General features: G+C 46.6%; 1 protein-coding gene across 1 annotated transcript in view; it reads right to left on the bottom strand.

Moving 5' to 3' along the window:
- Positions 1 to 18,058, bottom strand: part of LOC112956428 (metalloprotease TIKI1-like) — a 65,885-nt gene extending 47,827 nt beyond the window's left edge. The window contains exons 1-2 of the mRNA XM_026049950.1: positions 17,954 to 18,058; positions 10,905 to 11,465 (exon numbers count right to left, since the gene is read on the bottom strand). Of these exons, the coding sequence (XP_025905735.1) occupies positions 10,905 to 11,465; positions 17,954 to 18,058 (666 nt within the window). The remainder of the gene's footprint in view (positions 1 to 10,904; positions 11,466 to 17,953) is intronic.
- Between the last annotated feature and the right edge of the window lie 48 nt (positions 18,059 to 18,106).

Here is an 18,106-nt window from a genome sequence, read left to right as displayed (position 1 = left end):
TGGAAATTTTAATCATAATGTTAACTTGGCCTAACCTAAAATGAAGACCAAATCTTGTCAAAATAAATTGGATCACTCTCAGAGGAATCATCCCAGTAACTACCACAAGATATTGCCCCAGGGACCAAATCAAGCCTTCTTCACAAGAACATCCAAGAAAGCGTCTTGAAATTCCAGGAGATCCTGGGAATAAAAGGGGAACTTGACAACATAAATGTCTTTCAGGTCGTTCCTCATCTGCCAAGGGTTCCTTGCACTTGGTGGCACAAACCAATGACGGGACTTGGAGCCAGCAGCAAAAGGGCCATACTCACTTGGCCAAAACACAAGCCCTGAACACGACGGCACGGGGGGACACCAAGGGTTTTGTGAACGTGAGGAGAACAGCACCACATCTTGCAGAGAGCACCTGGCTCTATGTTTGCACCAGGCTGGCTCTCCTGGCCTCAGTGCCCTTGCTTCAGCCCACTAACAGTCCTCCCACAAGGCCTCCTCCTTGCTCCAGTGCTGACAAAACCCTAAAATCTCAGCCCATTTGCAGGGGAAGTCCAGCAGAAGGCACATAGCTCTGGCCTCCATTTCACCATCATTTCCTCTCCATTCTCACATTGTCAAAAAAAAATGATCTGTTTGCTGGTCATTGTGAGGAGAGTTGCACTGTCACCGACAACAAACTTCAGCCTGAATAATAAAGAGCTACAAAAAGCACAATAATGTGGAAGCTGCTTGAAACTGCTTGTCTAACCTTAATTGTAGGTGTCCAAATGCCTGAAATTAGTATTTTATAAAAGAGGACAAAATGTACAGTGATTCTATGTATGAATCACCAGTCCTTGAACTCTACCTAGCAATCTTTTCTAGCAAAAGATTGCTTTTCAGAGAGCTCTTCAGTTATGATTTAAAGCCTGGAGGATGGCAATTCCACCAGGTCCCGAGGAAAGTTGTTCAGCTGGCTAATTGCCTTTGCAAAAGGCAATTTCTTGAGCCTTTCCATGCTCTTTTCCATGCTGGTAGTGCATGTCCTCAGCAACGAGGCCGTTGTTGGACTTTGGAGCTGGGCTGCAGTGCTCCTCTTGCCCAGGCAGACACCCAAGCACGCTCATTAGATGATGTCTCCGTTTCCCTGCAAATAAACTCTGTAGATCAAGTTTCTCCACTCTCCTGCTATGCAAATAAGCTGTTCAGAAGTCTCATTAATTTTGCTCACTTTTTTAGCAGACTCTGAAGGGGTGGCACTAGGACTAGGTGGAGCACAGGGCTCCCTGGCACCGTTCTCCCCTGCTCGCTCTGCTGAGAACTGAGTTTAACTCTCATCGGCAAGATGAGAAAAATAACAAAATAATGTTAATGCAGTTATTTCCCATGCCATCCACAGGGGCAATGCATTCCTGGTATGGCCTCTGCTCCTGCTAGCTTGATCAACATGCTCTGCTTTTAAATATAAGACTTTGCATTTAGCTGCATAATGGGAGCCCAGATTTCCAGATGCCTCAGCTCAGAGTCACTGACCAGTTTTTATTTCATTCACTTCTCCATCACCTCCATCCTCATGCAAGCCACGATTTATTATTTTCATTTATAGCACTGACAAAGCCACTGCATAATGCATGGCCAGGAAATGATACCTTCAGTATCTACTTACAAACCATTTCCCTTCCTGCTGGGCAATGATGCTCCATTTGCAGCTAATTTATGAGGATGATCACTTCCCCTGTTCCTAGGCTACCTGCAACACACAGCATCAATACTGCATGGTGTCTACTCTTAAATCAGAGTATCACCTTGAACAAAGCCAGAAGCCTACACGCTGTGCATAACTACATCGACACAACTACCTTCATCAGTCAAAGTCATGCTCTTATCAGAAAGTGGAATTGTAATGCCTGACAAGGTGTGTTTCCCATACAAGGGGAATTGCCTGGCGTTACACCGTCCCAGGATACTGCTGATATAGTGACTTTTTCTCTACTCCCCTGGAATTCCCCGAGCACCTGTATTAATGATTCACATTGCTCCTTGGCTTATTCTGCAGGTAGTCCTGACTGTAAGTGAACCAGTTTTGCATTTTATAAACACTGGCATTTAATGCTTTTCCTAATTACTGGAAGTAATTTTCTACTGGAACAGAAAATACTCTCTTAGACCAAGTCGCCTTCTTTCCAAACACCAAGAAATAGTTCCTGGTTGCTTCTGCCCTTTCTCTTTCATAAGCAACAATTTTGCAACCCTCTTCAGAATGGAGCCTGTGCCACTGCTAGGATTTCCTGAATCCCAGACAAATTTAAAGAATTCCTTCGTGTTGTTCCAAACCCACTACCCAAAGGCTTTTCATTGGTACTCTTCAGTTCTCTCATCAATTGCCTGAATTTCCTTTCAGATTATTTGTCCACGTTGCTTCCTCTGTTTTTCCATTCGTTACATTTTGGGGTTTTTTATTGCTGCTTTCATCTCCTTTGTTAACCAAAACAACTTTTCTTTTTTTTTTTAACTAAAGAAAGTATCTCTGCAAATGCACTACTGTGGTTTCTTGGGGATCTATTAAAGAATTTCAGAATAACTCTCAATTATCCTTCTTATTTTTATGCTTAAGTTTTTCCTCCCACTATATGCGGCCTATAATTATTTTCAGTTTGGGAAAGTTGGGCCTTTTAAGGCACCAATCACACATATTATCGGTTATGACTTTTCACATAACAAGTTAAGTTCAGTCATGATTACTCATACCTAAGCAAACATCCTTTCTAGTTCTGTGACCAATTGATTTTTATTAACCTGGATAAGGTCTGAAATTGCATCGCCCCAAGCCAGCGATGAAACCTTTTAGGGACAACTAGGTTTTTATTCACCTAGACTTTTTAGAACCTCAAGGAAAAGTTTCTTTCAGAGCTGCAAAAATGCACTTGAAATGCCCAAAAAGGAAGTGCAATTATTTTATTTTATTTTATTTTATTTTATTTTATTTTATTTTATTTTATTTTATTTTATTTTATTTTATTTTATTTTTATATTTCTCAGCAGGTATTTAAGAAGATGCTCACCTGAACCTTATGTGATAGTACCAACAAGTTCACCTATTCCTATTGTTGTTTATGAACTTCAGCCTTGAGCTTTCCAAGTCTTCTGTCTTACCAACAGCTCAAGCAAAATGAAATGCAGCACCATCCTCTCTTCCTTCTCCATTTTATCCTTTCTAGAAAGCATGCATGGAACTTATTTTTAAACACGCCAGCCATGGAGCTCCTCCTGCCAGACTCCAGTAACAATAGCTGATTTATTTTAATAAATAGGCCTTGTAAGTACAGACAGGGCTGAAATGTGTGATCAAATTGCCTGGTCTAACCAGCATGCTGGCTGAACTGCAGTCTCAGTTGAACCTCACTGGTTGAACCTCAGTGCCAGGTGCCGTGTCAGGCTTTACAGCTCAGCCACGTTCTCACTGCATGACAGCATCAAAGACAGCTTTAGTCGGAGGTGAGTCAGGCTGTTTTGCACCTGATCTGCCTCTTGTGCATAACTTCTTGTTATTTTGCTGTTTTTATCCATAACTTGCTGGAAGGAGGAGCAGAAATAGACCAAGAGGCATCACCTCCCTGGTGGTTTCTCACTATGGTCCTAAGGAGAAAATGCACATATTGGATCTCAGGATGTCAACACTACTTGGATACAGATATCTCAGGCCTAGGAATACTCAGTGCCCATTCTACCAGATACATCAGGGGTGGCAGGACTCCATCTCTCAAAATCTGCAGAGGTATTAGCCATTTTTCTGATGTTCGCAGGGGTGAGGGGGCAGGCTTGTAAATGGCACAGAGAACTAATATGAGCTAAACAAAAATTGATGGTTTGATTGAACATGATGAAAAACAGACTCAGAGTACAGAGTGCACCGGTGAGGGGGTCTCGGTGTGGGCTGAACCATGCTCAGGAAGCAAAACAGGTTAACAGAAAAATACATAAAAGCTGTCATTTAGAAAATGTTCTTCACTGGAAAGTTCCCTTAATGCTTTTACCAGATGCTTCATATAAGTCAAGTCTGAAATAGCGTATATTTTTGCCAAGCATTAATTCAAATTCTGGCCAAACCCAGCAATCTTGCTAATCTGTTAGAGCAGCATAAAGAGTCTGTGAGAAACGTACAAAACCTGCCACCTAAGTCTCCCTTAGAGAGTTCTATAACAGGATTGTGATTACAATAAATTGCAGAGCTAAACATTGTTACATACTTGGTTTTAATTGACAGGATTGGATTTAAGTTGCTTGGATCCCCTCCTAAGCCTCTCCCTGGTTTCAGATTGCAACGCCAACTGCTCCCCAAGCGCCTGCCTGTTCACATTTGACCTCTACATGCTCAAAATAGATACAGCTAAGCCTTGTGGAAAAGAGGGAAATATGTATTTCTGAGGGCTCTAGAGGGACGTGGACAAGTTTAGATCCACCGACCTATTTCTCATCAATTTCCAAGGGCATCTCCTCTTCCCACTGAGTAAACTGAACCTCCAACTGGCATCCACGGACAGAGCATAAAACTGTGTGTTTTGCTGCTTGGTTTAAGGAGAACGTTGAGATTTATGCAGAAGAGCAAAGAGGCCCTGCAGAAACTTCTGCCATGCTCGTACCTGGGGACTGAGCGTTGCTGCAGTGGTTGAGCTCAGCAAAGTCCATGGTGACACCAAGGGAGAGGCAGACTGGGCCCCCAACCCCTCCGGCTCATCGGGGACTGCACCTGGATCTGCTTTGCTGCAGAAAATGGAAAACTAAAGAGTGACCATCCCCTGTGTGCCCACAGAGGCTCTTCCTTTGTGTCTCATCCTCAGCTCGTGTCAGGGCACGTACAGAGGGATTATTCCCCAAAATTATCCTTCACTTCAAGCTGCAAAGGCCTTAGGACTTCTTGAGTCATAGGTGATAGTTGGGACATTTCTGATGGTCACTGTGGTAAACACCAACTGTGTCATCTGGTTCATTTCCTTCGAAACTGTTCAAGTTTCTGTCCCCTGAATAATCCACGTGTGCTGGACCTGGTTGCTATGTTGCACAAATATACATCAACCTACTGAGTCTGTTGCCTGATGAGTATGAGTAGCCATCCTTCCTCCGTTTAATAAAATAATGATTAATTATTCCCTTTGCTCCCTTTCCACATTAGCCCAGATAGAGCACCAGATATCTGAAAATTATTTTTCTGCCTTACCTTCCTACACGCAATTAACCTTTCTAACGAAACAGCTAATAAAAGCCTCCATAAAGATTAGAGGAGAGAAAAACTGTGTGTCAGCAAGGATATATGGAAACCATATCCAATGAAAAAAAAAAAAAAAGGAATATAACTTTTTATGAGCTTTCAAGTTCACTTGGTAAAAGCAATAGCATCAATGAACAAACTTCTCAAATGCATTTGCCTTATTAATCCAAGCATATGACAACAGGAATTTAAAGAAATACAAAATCAACACAACATATACAGGAGAGAAAGGAAAAAAAAGTGGTGGCCAGTGGACCTGAAAATACAACAGCAAATGAGAAACAATTGTGCAAGCTACTGATGATCTTTGCAGGGAAAACTCTTTGCCCTGCAGTATTTAACATATTTATCAACATCCCAGAGGGGAAAAAAAAATATCACTAATGGAGCCTGCAGATGAAACAAAGGCCAGGGGAGCAAAATAATTAGAAGAGAGCAGAGGCCCTGCATAATCTGGATCTCTTGTTACAAGATTGTTTGTCTGCTGCCTTGCAGTTGATTTTGGCTGGGGAGATGGGCACTGGACCATAGCAACAAGGATAACACTGTCCTAGGAAGCAGTGAGACTGATAAGGGTTTTTGGTCACTCAAGCATGAGCCCTCAGAAGGCCCTTATGTCCAAAAGAACCAGGTCAAAAGCTCAGTTTGCATAACCTAGGGAAGATGAGCATGGTGACATTATGGGTAATGCAGAGTGTGTCCACTGCAGGACACTGTGCCTAGGGCGTGTGGTTCAAGACAGGTGCTGCTCGACTATGGGAAGCCCACAGAGAGCTGAGAGATAGTCAGTATGTAGATGTGCTCTGCTGGGAGAGACCCAAAGTGTTCTGTTTTGATAATAAGATATAAAATAAAATAAAATAAAATAAAATAAAATAAAATAAAATAAAATAAAATAAAATAAAATAAAATAAAATAAAATAAAATAAAATAAAATAAAANTAAAATAAAATAAAATAAAATAAAATAAAATAAAATAAAATAAAATAAAATAAAATAAAATAAAATAAAATAAAATAAAATAAAATAAAATAAAAGTTGATCACAGCTCATTTGCACCTAAACAAATAAGAGCAAGTGGATAGTTTGTATTCCTTGAATAAAAAAACTCAAAAAAAAATCAAAGAGCTTAAGGCTGAAGTTAGGCTGTATTATGCTGAACGTGACTAGGTTTGTTAACAAACCAATTAAAAAAAAAAAAAAAGAAACCTTTTAAATTGCTGCGACGGGAGAGATGCAGGAACCAAGCCATGGACAAGCCACTATGGGCCAAAATGAAGCCATCCCACAGCCCCAGACAGGACGTGCTAGCAGTGCCTTCCAGTTTTTAGGTAAGAAAGCTTTTTTCCTCAGCTCTGTGAGGGTCTGCAGGGTGGTCAGGAAAGCCCAGGGATGAGCAGTACCAGTGCAGCACACAGCAGCTGTATCCCAGGTCCTGCTGACCGTGGAAAAACAGGAGAATTTCTTGGCACGCGCGTGGTGTAACACAGGGAGCCAGCAAGAGGTAGAGCTGTCACTGGGAGCAGAAAGGACAAACGGGCAGCAACGTTTTCTGCCTCAGGAGGTCTGTTTCCAGTGTGTAAGATGCTGACAAACAGTATTTTTTAATAGGAAATTGCAGCTAGTGAATAGGCGTGAGGAGTGTAAATGCAAGGAACTGCTCTCAGTGCATGCAGCCTGTGCAAACGGTGCAAACCACAGTCTGGGTTTCAATCAAAGCCCCACCAGAGTCCAGCGTTTTAAAATAAAGTCTCTGAAGTCTCTACCCATCTGCATGCACAGACAGCAGATCAGCCAGAGAATTCTCCTTTTACTGACACAGCAAAAACAGCCCTGAACTCACCACGCAGTTAAGAACATCTTAATTAAACTGTGGTTATGTTTACACAAAAGCAAACCCTTAGCTGTTTGCTGCCCACCAGCCAAACTCCTCCCCACCCCTGACATCTAGACATGGAGGCTACAGGTTTGTCTATGTACAAACTGAAAACAAAACAAACAAATCCGAGTCGCAGACTGCAACAGAAAAAGAAAAAAAAAAAAGAAAAAAAGAAAAAAAAAAGGAAATAGGGCAAATTCAGCTGTTTCAGTTGCAGTTTGCAGGCAGAAAATCCTGATGTTCCCATCACCTGGGGAGGGGGGTTGCTACTGAAGCACATCATAGACCTAAGTTGCACCCTCGGGGTGGAAGATGCAATCACTTCACTGCAAATAGTGCCCTGTCTAACCTGTTCGAGTTCAGCAGCCAGTGGTCCCCTTCCAGCTCCACTGGGAGACTTTTATCAACCAGCTGCTCTTAGCTTTGAGCTTGGGTACAAGAGCTCCCACCAGGCATCCTTCCTCGTTCTGCAATTTTTAATGTGTTTTTTTGGTAACTGTTATGCCCAAAGTGATCCTGAACCAATGTCTCAAGAATGGGAATACTGCAAGATTTAGCCTCATTTTTCTGGAAATTCAGAGACAGACATTATAATTTATCATCCAAATATAGAGTGAAAAATTCTCCCACCCCTCCTTTTTTTTTTATTTTTATTTTATTTTTTTTTTTTCCCCAATCAGGAGACTAGCACGGTTATCTCCAATTGCACATCTTATCTGTAAGAAAATAAATGCTCAGTTTCAGGCCATCACTGCTGTATCTCATTTCTTTATAAGGAAAAGTTACAACACACCACACAGAAAGCACAGAGGCTTCTCAAGTACTTTGTACTTTATGTACTGATGTGGACTGCTCCCAAATGACAGTTTTATACCTGTGGTTATCGAGGGCGGCCTTTGTACCCAGGAGAAAGCATAAAGCAAGTAGGAAAAGAAATTCCTATTGTCACGCCAGGAGGATTATATTTGCTATTCAGGAGTCTGAACCTCTGAGAAAAGCATAGGTCTGCAATTTGAAAGACACTAAAACCTTTTTGAGAAAGGTAAGAATATCTTAGCTCATTTTTGATGGTAACAGGTTACTGTTCTGAGCAGAGACTAAGAGAAGTAGGTCCTAATTAACGCAAAGTGATCACTCCTAGAAACTTCATCTCTATTTTCTATCTGCAAACAACAACCAAATGATGAAGTGGGTGCCAAAAAGAGGTGCTAGAGAGACAGCTTTCAAGTGCTCATTCTCAGAGATGGAGCCAAGATTTCAGAAACAGTCAATGCTTAGTGTTTCCCCACTTTCTGTTCCCAAAAAATTGAGTGCTTCTGAAGACCTGGTCACTTCTTGATGCTCAGGTAGGAACCAGACTCTTTGGAAATGTCTGCACACAGGGAAGGACTGTGAGGAAACAAATTCTCCCATTAAGAGTGAACAGCAGATAGTCTCGCACCAAATGTGCCAGTTTTGGAAAGGCCAGATTGACCTGGGTCTTGGCTAGGCAATGGTAATGCAAGTGGTATAAACTGGGCAATATTTATACACTTAAGCTGTGGTCCTACAAACAGGGTAGATGCTAGTCCAGCCTCATTTTCTGAGTCAACTGAAGAGGCACAGAGTCAACTGAAGAGCAAGAAGAGAGGCACTATGCATGAAAGAAGGTAGGATGAGGAGAAGAAAGCCTGTAAGACAAGCATGAAAGCAGCATGAAACTGGGAATCAGACTCCCCTGCCCAAGGGTGGAGACAGACTAATCTTTCCATACTCCCAGAAGTTACATAGCTCTTGGAACAAAAATGAGGGATTTAGGAGGCAGAAAAATACATGGATAAACGCATGGATAAAAATCATTATGCATCATACAGAAATGATACTTTTATGGCCTGACTATGTGGGCAGACAGCCTGAGTTGAGCAAGAACAGAGATATTTGGCAGGTAAAATAAGACTTGTAATAAAACAAGAGTCATAAAACAAAAGATAAAATGAAAATTAGAGCAAATATAGTCCTCATTGCCTAAAAGCCTTTTTACAGGTCGTGCTGTTTTTTCCTTTTTTTTTCTCTCTTTTTCTTTTGTACGTAGGGGCATGAAGGAAGTTTCTACCATGGGTTTGTTTGCTCTGTGTAGTTGCCGAAGTCTGTGAGATCCCAGGGAGGTGATCAAAGACAAGCTGCTCCAGTCATGCTCTTGCAATAGTATACCACCATCTGGCCATACACAATGGGAAAAGGATGAGAAAAAAAGGCCTATTAATGCTGCATTGCTCGTAACTAGCCCGGGAGTCCTTGTCACCAAGGACTGTACAGCTGTAGGAGCAGGTCGTAGGTGGAAGGCAGAACATACGTTGTGAAGAACAAGCTGGAATCGCTGAATTCACACATCAGCTGAGCAAGTCATCTCTCTGCCACTCTCGCTGCTTGCAAAGGATGAGACCATCCTTTATGACTGAGTGTCCTCATTTGACCCAGGAGAGCTTTCTAAGTGTTCCCTGATGTTTGCTCACTTGAAAGGTGGACACGGAAGCAGCTTGATATTGGGGGTTCCCACAGAGCCACACAACACAGAAGGCAATGATGTTCAGACAGCCCGTTTCAAAGTCTTTGTTTGATTTTTATTAAAAATATAATTAACCCAACTGCCTGAACAAACAGTGAGGGGAAAACCTTAAGTCAAAGATTTACAGAGCTGCCAACTGTAAGTTTTCACACATCAGGTTCTAGAAGAACCATGAAATGGGCTTAAAACCTAACTTCCCTATCTGGACAACTGCTCAGTGGCCCTACCTGGACCTGCCATGGCCCTACCTGCTTGGGCCATGCCTCCAGGCCTTGCTTGACAGCCAGGTTAGGAACAGGCTCTGGCTTTCCTGAAAAGAACAAAGTTCATCCTCTAGTTCTGGCTTCCCTCAGCTGGACTCTCTGTGAGAGCTCCCACATAAGGGTCATGAGGGTGGACAATCCTGGACATCACTTAAATGTTCCCAATTCAAACAACTTCCCTGTGGCCATAAGGTGAAACTTCCCAGTCCCATGATGAAAGGCCACCACCTTTGCCATCCAGGCGCAGGATTGGAGAGGCCAGACCCAGAGCGTCCATGCCCAGCCATGTGCTGCTCCCTCTTCCCAGGGACATCCCATTCAGGAGACCAAGAGTGACCATGACCATGAGCGGCCATCCCAAAGCAAAGATGACACAGGGATCATTCACAATGTGAAGATTTGTGCTAAAACAGCTTACAAAATATAACAACAACAAAAGGCTTTCACAAGATCCTGTATCAACTTGTGCGAATCCCTGCCTGATGGGCTTGCTGACCCTTATTCAGCAACCCTCCAGTAAAACAAGCAAAAAAGTTATTCCAAATGCAGAGGAGGGGCCGCTGTTCCTCAGGGCACTTGGTCCACTGATGTGCTCTTCTGATAAGCAGTGTTCCAGCACACAGCCCCTTCTCCCCTCGAGCTATGAGGCCTTTCTTCTTAAGCAGCTAATACCCAGGCAAGATTAGACAAGGAGCCCCAGTTTGCCCTGTAACCCTGCCACAAACATGCCCAGCAGGGCCAGGGAGGAGATATCCAGTGTCACACAGCGGGGAGCCTGCCCAACGATGGCCAAAGAAGCGGAGCAGGATCTCCCTGGGCAAGGTCTGAATGGGGCTGAGGCCACAGCTCGCAGACCCAAGAGCCGACGCGAACACCGCCACCACAGCCCCCTCAGCGTCCGGAGCGCGTATCCCAACAGCGCTCCATGGCTCCGGCGGCCAGGCTGGCACCCTGTGCTGCACACGCCAGCCTTACCTGGGAGAAGTTGAGCCCGTTCAGCGGGTGGCACTGCTCCTCCACCTTCTCCACGGCCCCCGTTCGCTTCCGCAGCCGCTCTGCTTCCTGCGCCAGGTACAGGTCGAGGACGGGCACGCCGCGGGACTTGATGTCCACCTCCGTCAGCGAGTTCACCATGAGCATCACCCACACGGGCCTCTTGCGCTCCCAGTTGCCAGCGATGGCGTTGAAGAGGTAGTCGGCGTAGAGCCCCTTGCCTCGCTGGTCCGGCGTCATCCACGACGGCATCATGAGCTTGACGTACTCCAGGTGCCGCTTGAGGCGGCGGTAGATGTCGCGGGGCAGCACGTCCTGCAGGTTCTCCCCCTGGGGCAGCAGCTGGCAGCTGGTGAGCGCGGAGATGGTGTAGGGGTCGGTGAGGTCCAGCTCAAAGTAGACGATGTGGCTCTGCTGGAAGGCCTTCTTGGAGTTGTCGGGGATGAAATCCCACACGCGAGTGTATGGGACATGGATAGTGCCGAAGAAGTAGGATGGGGGATCCCTCTTGATAGTCCACAGGAAGGAGTTCAGCTCACTTTGCTGTGGAGGAGGGAGATGCAGCACAATAAATACCTTCATTCCCACCCCATCACAGGAGCACAAGGGTGAAGATGCTGGACAAGCAAGCCACCTGGACCAGATGCTTGCCAGCACCGACTTTTCCTACAGACTCCTTGCTCACACAGAGTATTCCTGGAGCATCCTTTTCTCAGGCTTTGGGCTCAAAATTCGTTTTTCCTTAATCAAAAACATGAGAGGCGTGGCCCTGGCTTGCTTCTGCTCAACAGCCCCGCTGCTGCCCCTGCTCAGCAGCCGCTATCTGCCAGCACCTGGGCTCAGCCCAAGTGGACCAAGCTGCAGGCAAGGCGCTTATCCAGCTCCCACCTTGTAATGAGTCAAAAGCTGGCACCAGTTTGCTGACACCGAGCAGGACAGCGGGGTTCCCGTCACCTCCACCCTGATGCCTCTCACTTCAGCACAACAAGGCGCCGTTCATCAAGGAATCTGCCTCGACACTGAGAGGGTGCCAGAGCACTTCTGGAGAGGCTCCTGCTCTGAGCAGGGCATGAAATGAGTGAGCAGCACAAAATAACTCACGGACCAGGTCTGGGAAATAGAACAATATCCTACATGGATGTGGCACACAGCGGACAGATAGATATACAGTCAAATTCTCATTTTTTTCTGAAGAATGAGAATCACAGCCAGTATCATGGGAAATAAGGGAAGAAACGCTGTTGGCCCAATGGCCTACAGGTTCAGGGCATTCTTGTTTATGCAGAGAAGAAAAAGAAAAATCACCTTTCAAACCCCCTCAAAAGAAAAAAATATCTCAAAAAGCACGGCTACCAGGAAAGAAGATGGGACTTCACATATATGCTTTGCTGCTACTATGTGCCTCACAGCATCCTCAGGATGTCCCAAATGCAAGGTTGCACCAAGTCTATAGCAATCCCCCTGGAGAGAATAGATGAGGCAAAAATGGCCCTTGTTCTGTGGAGCCAGGTCACTTTCCACGATCTACCTCCCTTTCAGGAACCATAACATTCAGGAACGTACAGCATCAGTCCTTACCAGTAGTGATGAACACAGGCAGTTTCTGTCCGTCTGCAAAGACAGGAAGAAGTAGCCTCCGCATGTCTAAGTCCTTTGTATGTCCTGTCTGCACAGATGGGAAAGGCTTTCAGATGCACTCCAACATCTGGCCAGGCTTTAGCCAGCAGATAACGTTAACCTCGGCTCCGGGGCTAAGTGTGCATGTGTGCTGATCTGAGAGGCCTGCCTGACTGCCAAATGCAGGACGGGCTGCTTGGAGGAATTTATTGGAAACACATTGCCTATAAATTTCTGATAGCAAAGAGGAGAGGTTAGAAAGGTTAATCTTAAAGATTGCTCTGCTGTGGCTCATCCCAGATGGCCTTGTCCAGGAGCTCTCCACATCTAACCCAGGCCACAGAGCAGGCAGCACTTCAACAGCACACTGCTGCCAATCCGGCTTATGAGCTCCTTGGCTCACGAGCCAAGGAAAATCCCATCAAGCTTTTCAGACATTTCTGTGGCATGTTAGAGGTCTGAAAAATTCACCACAGACCTGAGTTTTGGTAAGTGTCGCTCTTTGCTAGGGCTGTGCTGCATCTCTGCATTCTACAAGATATTCCTGGTGCACAGTCCTAACAACAGACCTTAAAAACATTCTTAAGGCTGAGCAAACTCTGTCTATGCTGTTCACTCTCTATAGGAGCTAAAACAACTGAGATGTCCCCTGGGCAAAGGAAAAGACTATGTTGTGATAGGTGAAGAAGATGTAAGGGAGACAAATGAGTATAGATTTGACATTGATGTAGAAAGAACAAGTGGAAAATAATATGCAAAGGAAAGATACAAAAAATAGGGGTTCTAGATTCATTGTAAAAGCTGAGCATCTGAGCCCAGAACATATTCCTTGCTGTAAGGGAGATGCTAAGGACTCTTCCCTCAGCTTCCACAGTCTCTACCTTCACAAAGATATTCCCTCTGTAAAATGTACCTTTTCTACAAGAGCTCCATGCAACTTCCCTCTTCTTTCATGTATATCACCCCAAAGTTTCTATTTTTTTTTAAATCAAGTTTCTGGGTTTTTTTTCTATTTTTTTTTAAATCAGGTTGCTAAATCTAGGCAAATCAATCATAATGAGCCATCTCAATAGGTGAGCACATTTGAATAAATGCGCTCATTAACCTCAGTGCAGTTTTCAGGTCAGTGAAGTCCCTTTAAGAAGCAGAGGGGCTTCTTAAGAGCAGCATTTTACAGATGACCAGCGCAGTCACTAGCCTGGAGGCAGAAACAGGAGGAAAGCGCACTGAGAAATCACCTGGAGAAGGGTGGCAGACGGCACATTCCTGGACGGAATGACCATCAGGGCTGCCTTCAGGTCGGCACGAAGGTGGAAGGGCCACCTGGGACAGGCTGGGAGGTGAGCGCCCCTTCGCCTCGCACAAGTCTGATCGTGCACGGGGCAGCCGGCCCTGAGAAGGAATCTGCAGGAGCAAGTTGCCACCAGCTCCGCTCCCGCGTAAATCCTGCCAGGAGGCGTGATCCCAAAGGGGCAGGACCAGGTGCCCGTGCTGCTCCAGACCATCACGCCTGGCTTGGATAGATGGGCGTCTGGCATTGCGCTTTCGTGTTTTCCTCTGCAAATCCCCATGGTTTTGCAGCTGCGCTGCGACAGCGCTATGAGCCATCAGTCAGAAAGCAAATGAGTCTTCCTTCAGAGGGTTTACAACACAACAAGTAGGAAAATAACCAAAAAAAAAGAAAAAAAAGAAAAAAGAAAAGGAAAAGATGAGGCCTAGCAAAAATCCTCAGAAAGTCCTCACGTTCCTCAAAGAGATTGAGATCCTGTAGGAAGGGCACCCTGCAAGCACCTGTCCACCAGCAGTTGCAGTCAGTGTCCCAGGGCTTCTGTGTGCTCCTGTGGGCCCAGCTTCCACCCCTGGCTCCTTGTGCATCTCCTGGAGCTTGCACGGGTTTGCCTCTGGCTCCAGAGAGGGAAAAGTGGGGGTGCATCTCCCCACAGGCTGTGACAGGGGGGCTGTTAAGGCACGAGGTGGCTCCGAGATAGATAGCGCAGAGCAATGGCAGGGCTTGCTCAGCACCACCTTGCACAGCAGGTGCCTCTTCCTCTCACCTCATTGCACAGAGAGCAGATAAAGGACCCGGTTTCCCTTTGCAGCAGGGTCCTTTTATGCAACTCTTGCATCAGAAGGGGTTTAAAAGCAGCATAAATTACAGCTGCAGGGATGTCTCTGTGGTGCTCTGCCTTGCCCCTCACAGGAAAGCCCAGAGGCTTCCACTTGCTTCAGCCCAAAACAGGCTCTGACCCAGGGGCACGTGTATTTTTCCTCCCCAGTAGTCCTCTTTGCTCGTATTTAAACAGACATTGCTGCTCCCAACAGATTGCTTTTCCAGACGTGTTTATAGCACCACTATAGATGCAGCCTGTCATCTTCAAATACATAAATATTACTGCCTTCCTCAGATAGCATGAATCATTTTGGGCGCTGACAGTGGTTCTGCTGCGAGACTGATGCCAAACAGGATCAGAGGAACAGACATCTTTCTTCCGAGAAACTGCTTCAAAACGACCCAAATGAGGCACTGACTAAGGCAAATAAAAATCACTGAAAAAAATCCAGAAAATCCATCCATACATAAATAAGAAAGAGAAAGGGGACGGGAGGGGGTGGTAAGGGGATGTTTCCAGTGATGGCACTCTGAGCATCTAGGACAGGAGCAAACGAATGAAGGGAACTTTGAAAAGAAAAATGGGGAGGAAGGGGTTTCAGATGCTGTCCCAAGAATGAGCAGCTGGCACTGTCCTGCACATGTGATGAGGTAAATGGCAGCACTTTGCCTCTGTCCACCTCCTCTCCGTCCCACCTATGCAGACCATGAATATTTCAGGACAGAGCGCATGACGCCCACTGCAAGTGCCTTGGGCCTGCAGCTTCCTCCAGGGCCTTTCCCCTGAACATCTCAGATCCAAACCTTAGGCCAGGACTAAGCTCTCTCTCAACCCACAATATTCTCTCTTCTCCTCCCTGCTACTGCATGGCACATGCTCTGACTGCTGCATCTCACCCAGGCACATACTCCCTATATGGCTTTCTCTCTCACCCTTATCTGTGCTGGTGTCCTGTCTTGTCATGCTCATTTATACCTTTTCAAGGCAAAGGCTGTGCCTTAACTCAGCACAAAGTAGCCCACGCGCCTATGGCAGTGCACAAAGAAATGCTAAGCACATTTTTAATAGTCATTCTTTTGAGCTTTTGCCCACTTACATTACTGACACACTCCTAAACTCAATTTAAGACTGTAAGCAGAGCTTGCCTGGGGATAAACACTGCACTGGCTACAGCTATTAAAAGAACACAAATTCAATCTCCACTTACCAACAGCGAAAAATAAGAATCAGATTTTCAGCTGAAAAGCCAAGGACTGACAGCAAACAGATTGCTTGCTCTAGCAAACTAAATACACTGGGAAAAATAGCTGTTGAAATTAATTGGCCTCTTATCATGAACAATGCATCATAAATTATTAACTAGTTAGAACTGCAGGCATTCTGCTGTTAATCCTAGGATTCTGGCTTTAAATTTTTCAGTATACTCCAATGTTTAGTAAAAAGAAAGCACCACAAGGACACATTACTTAGTAACTGGGATATTACCCAAAAGATCCCAGCATCCTTTCTTTCACATTAACTGTTTTCAAAGCTTTTCTTTTTCTTTTCTCTATTTTTTTTTCCTCTCCAGTCTGTTCCTCAAAGCAGACTGATGGAGCATATTATTTTTAACTATAATATGGAATAATGATGAAAAAGACCTCAGCAGAAATTCTTATGCGCTCCTACATCACTTTCAGGCACTGAGTTTAAATAATTTCTTCCAGGACTGAAGTTCTAAAAGACCCAGCAAGAAGAAAGCCGCAGTGTAATTCAGAGAGGCACGAAAATGCACCAAAGTTCCTGTAAGAGATGAAGGTGGGAACAAACAAGAAGCCTTCCCTGAAGATGTGGGTGTCTCCAAGGGGATGGAGTAAATGTCCAAAGGGATGGGGGATTTCACGAGGATACTGCCCTTATTCCCAGCACCTCTGCAGTCAGGCACAAGGCCTTTCTAGGACAGGGGTTACCACCACTGCCCTAATGACCCTAGGAAGCAGCCCTCCGACAGGAGAACTACAGGTGGTCTTGCATTTTAACGGCAGAGTAATCAGCAGATAATGAGATACCATTAACACATTCCACCTCCAGCTCTGCTGGTGACCAGCTCAGGCCCGGTCAGGCACTTCGGCTCCTGAGGAAACCTCCCTGCATGTCCCACCATGCCAGAGAAAATGTTGCTTAGAAATCCAGTTTATCTACTGGATCCAGAAAAAAGCAGAGTGCAGGGCACCCTCCCTGACACAGGGATCAAGCGCTGTCTAACCCCAGCTTGACTGGGCACCTCCAGGCAGGCACGTGTTGCTTGGCATAGGGTTAAGCTGGCCATAGCCTAAGTCCTGGGTGTTGGGCAGCACAGGGCCCTGCCAGGGAGGTGGGCAACGTGTTGGAGGGCACCCAAGCCGGACAGAGAGGCCACTGCATCCCTGGCCCGCTCCAGAGCTAGAAAACCTTCCTCGCTGCTCCCCTACACCGTGATCTGGATGTGGCTCCTCCCCAGTGCTCCCCTGGGAACCAGTCTGCTAGTTTGGGGCAGGAGCTGAGCCTGGGTGGAAGGTGGGGAGCATCCCTGGACACCTCTGGTCAGCGGGACTCCAGCCCAGGACAATCAGGAACCACCTACTTCTCTAGCACTAAGTAAGCTCAGCTACACTTTTCTGAAACGATTTGGGGTGTTTTCATTCAGAAACCTCGAGGAGGCCAGCTTGTTCTCGTTATTTTGGGCAGATCACACCCTCTCCATAGATCTCGCGTGAGCCAGGCTGCGTTGGCTGCACGTGGCACTCTCCCGGGCCAGGCCAAGCCTACGTGGCTCCTCACGAGCGCGGCGAGGCTGCTCAACACTGAGCTCAGGACAACACTTCTGCTCAAGGCTGCTGTCCTGAGTCTCCCGCGCCGCGCCTGGGGTTGAGCAAGATCCGAGGAGCGGATCCCGGGAGGGACGCAGCCCCGCACGTCGCGCTGGGGAAGCCCGCGCTGCTGTCCGCGACGCAGCTGAGCCAAGTTCTGCCGGGGCTGCTCCCAGGACCTTCCTCCCTGCCCCCGGGATGCCGCGAGGGGGAAAGCAAAGCCCGGGCGCGCGCCCAGGTGCAGAAGCGGCCGCGGGTTAGTCTCCAGGGCGCTTTTCCATGGGCGCCCACCGAGCCCCGCGGCAGCGCTCCCAATCCGCGAGCTGAGCCCAGACCCCCCGCTCCCAGCCCCCGCCTTCACATGCCCAGCGTGTCCTGCCTCCCCCTGCACCGCGGGAGCAGCAGGGGTGGGGACCCGCGCCGTTGCCCCGGCGGAGCCGCGCGCCCGTCCCCGCGCCGTCGGGGCGCCGCTTACCTTGGCGCGCAGCGGGCAGGCGCCCGCGGGGCCGCGGCTCTGCCGCGCTCTGGCCAGCAGGAGGAGGGAGCCGTGCAGCAAGCAGAGCCACACGGGGGGCACCATCCCTGCCTGGCACCGCTTGGGCTGCCCGCTTGCCTTTTTTTTTTTTTT

This window comes from Nothoprocta perdicaria, unplaced genomic scaffold (genome assembly GCF_003342845.1).
Source record: "Nothoprocta perdicaria isolate Ctin4 unplaced genomic scaffold, notPer1 scaffold_63, whole genome shotgun sequence".
NCBI classification, from domain to species: Eukaryota; Metazoa; Chordata; class Aves; order Tinamiformes; family Tinamidae; genus Nothoprocta; species Nothoprocta perdicaria.
Note: the sequence above shows the minus strand (reverse complement) of the source record. Positions and strands in the feature narration are given on the sequence as shown.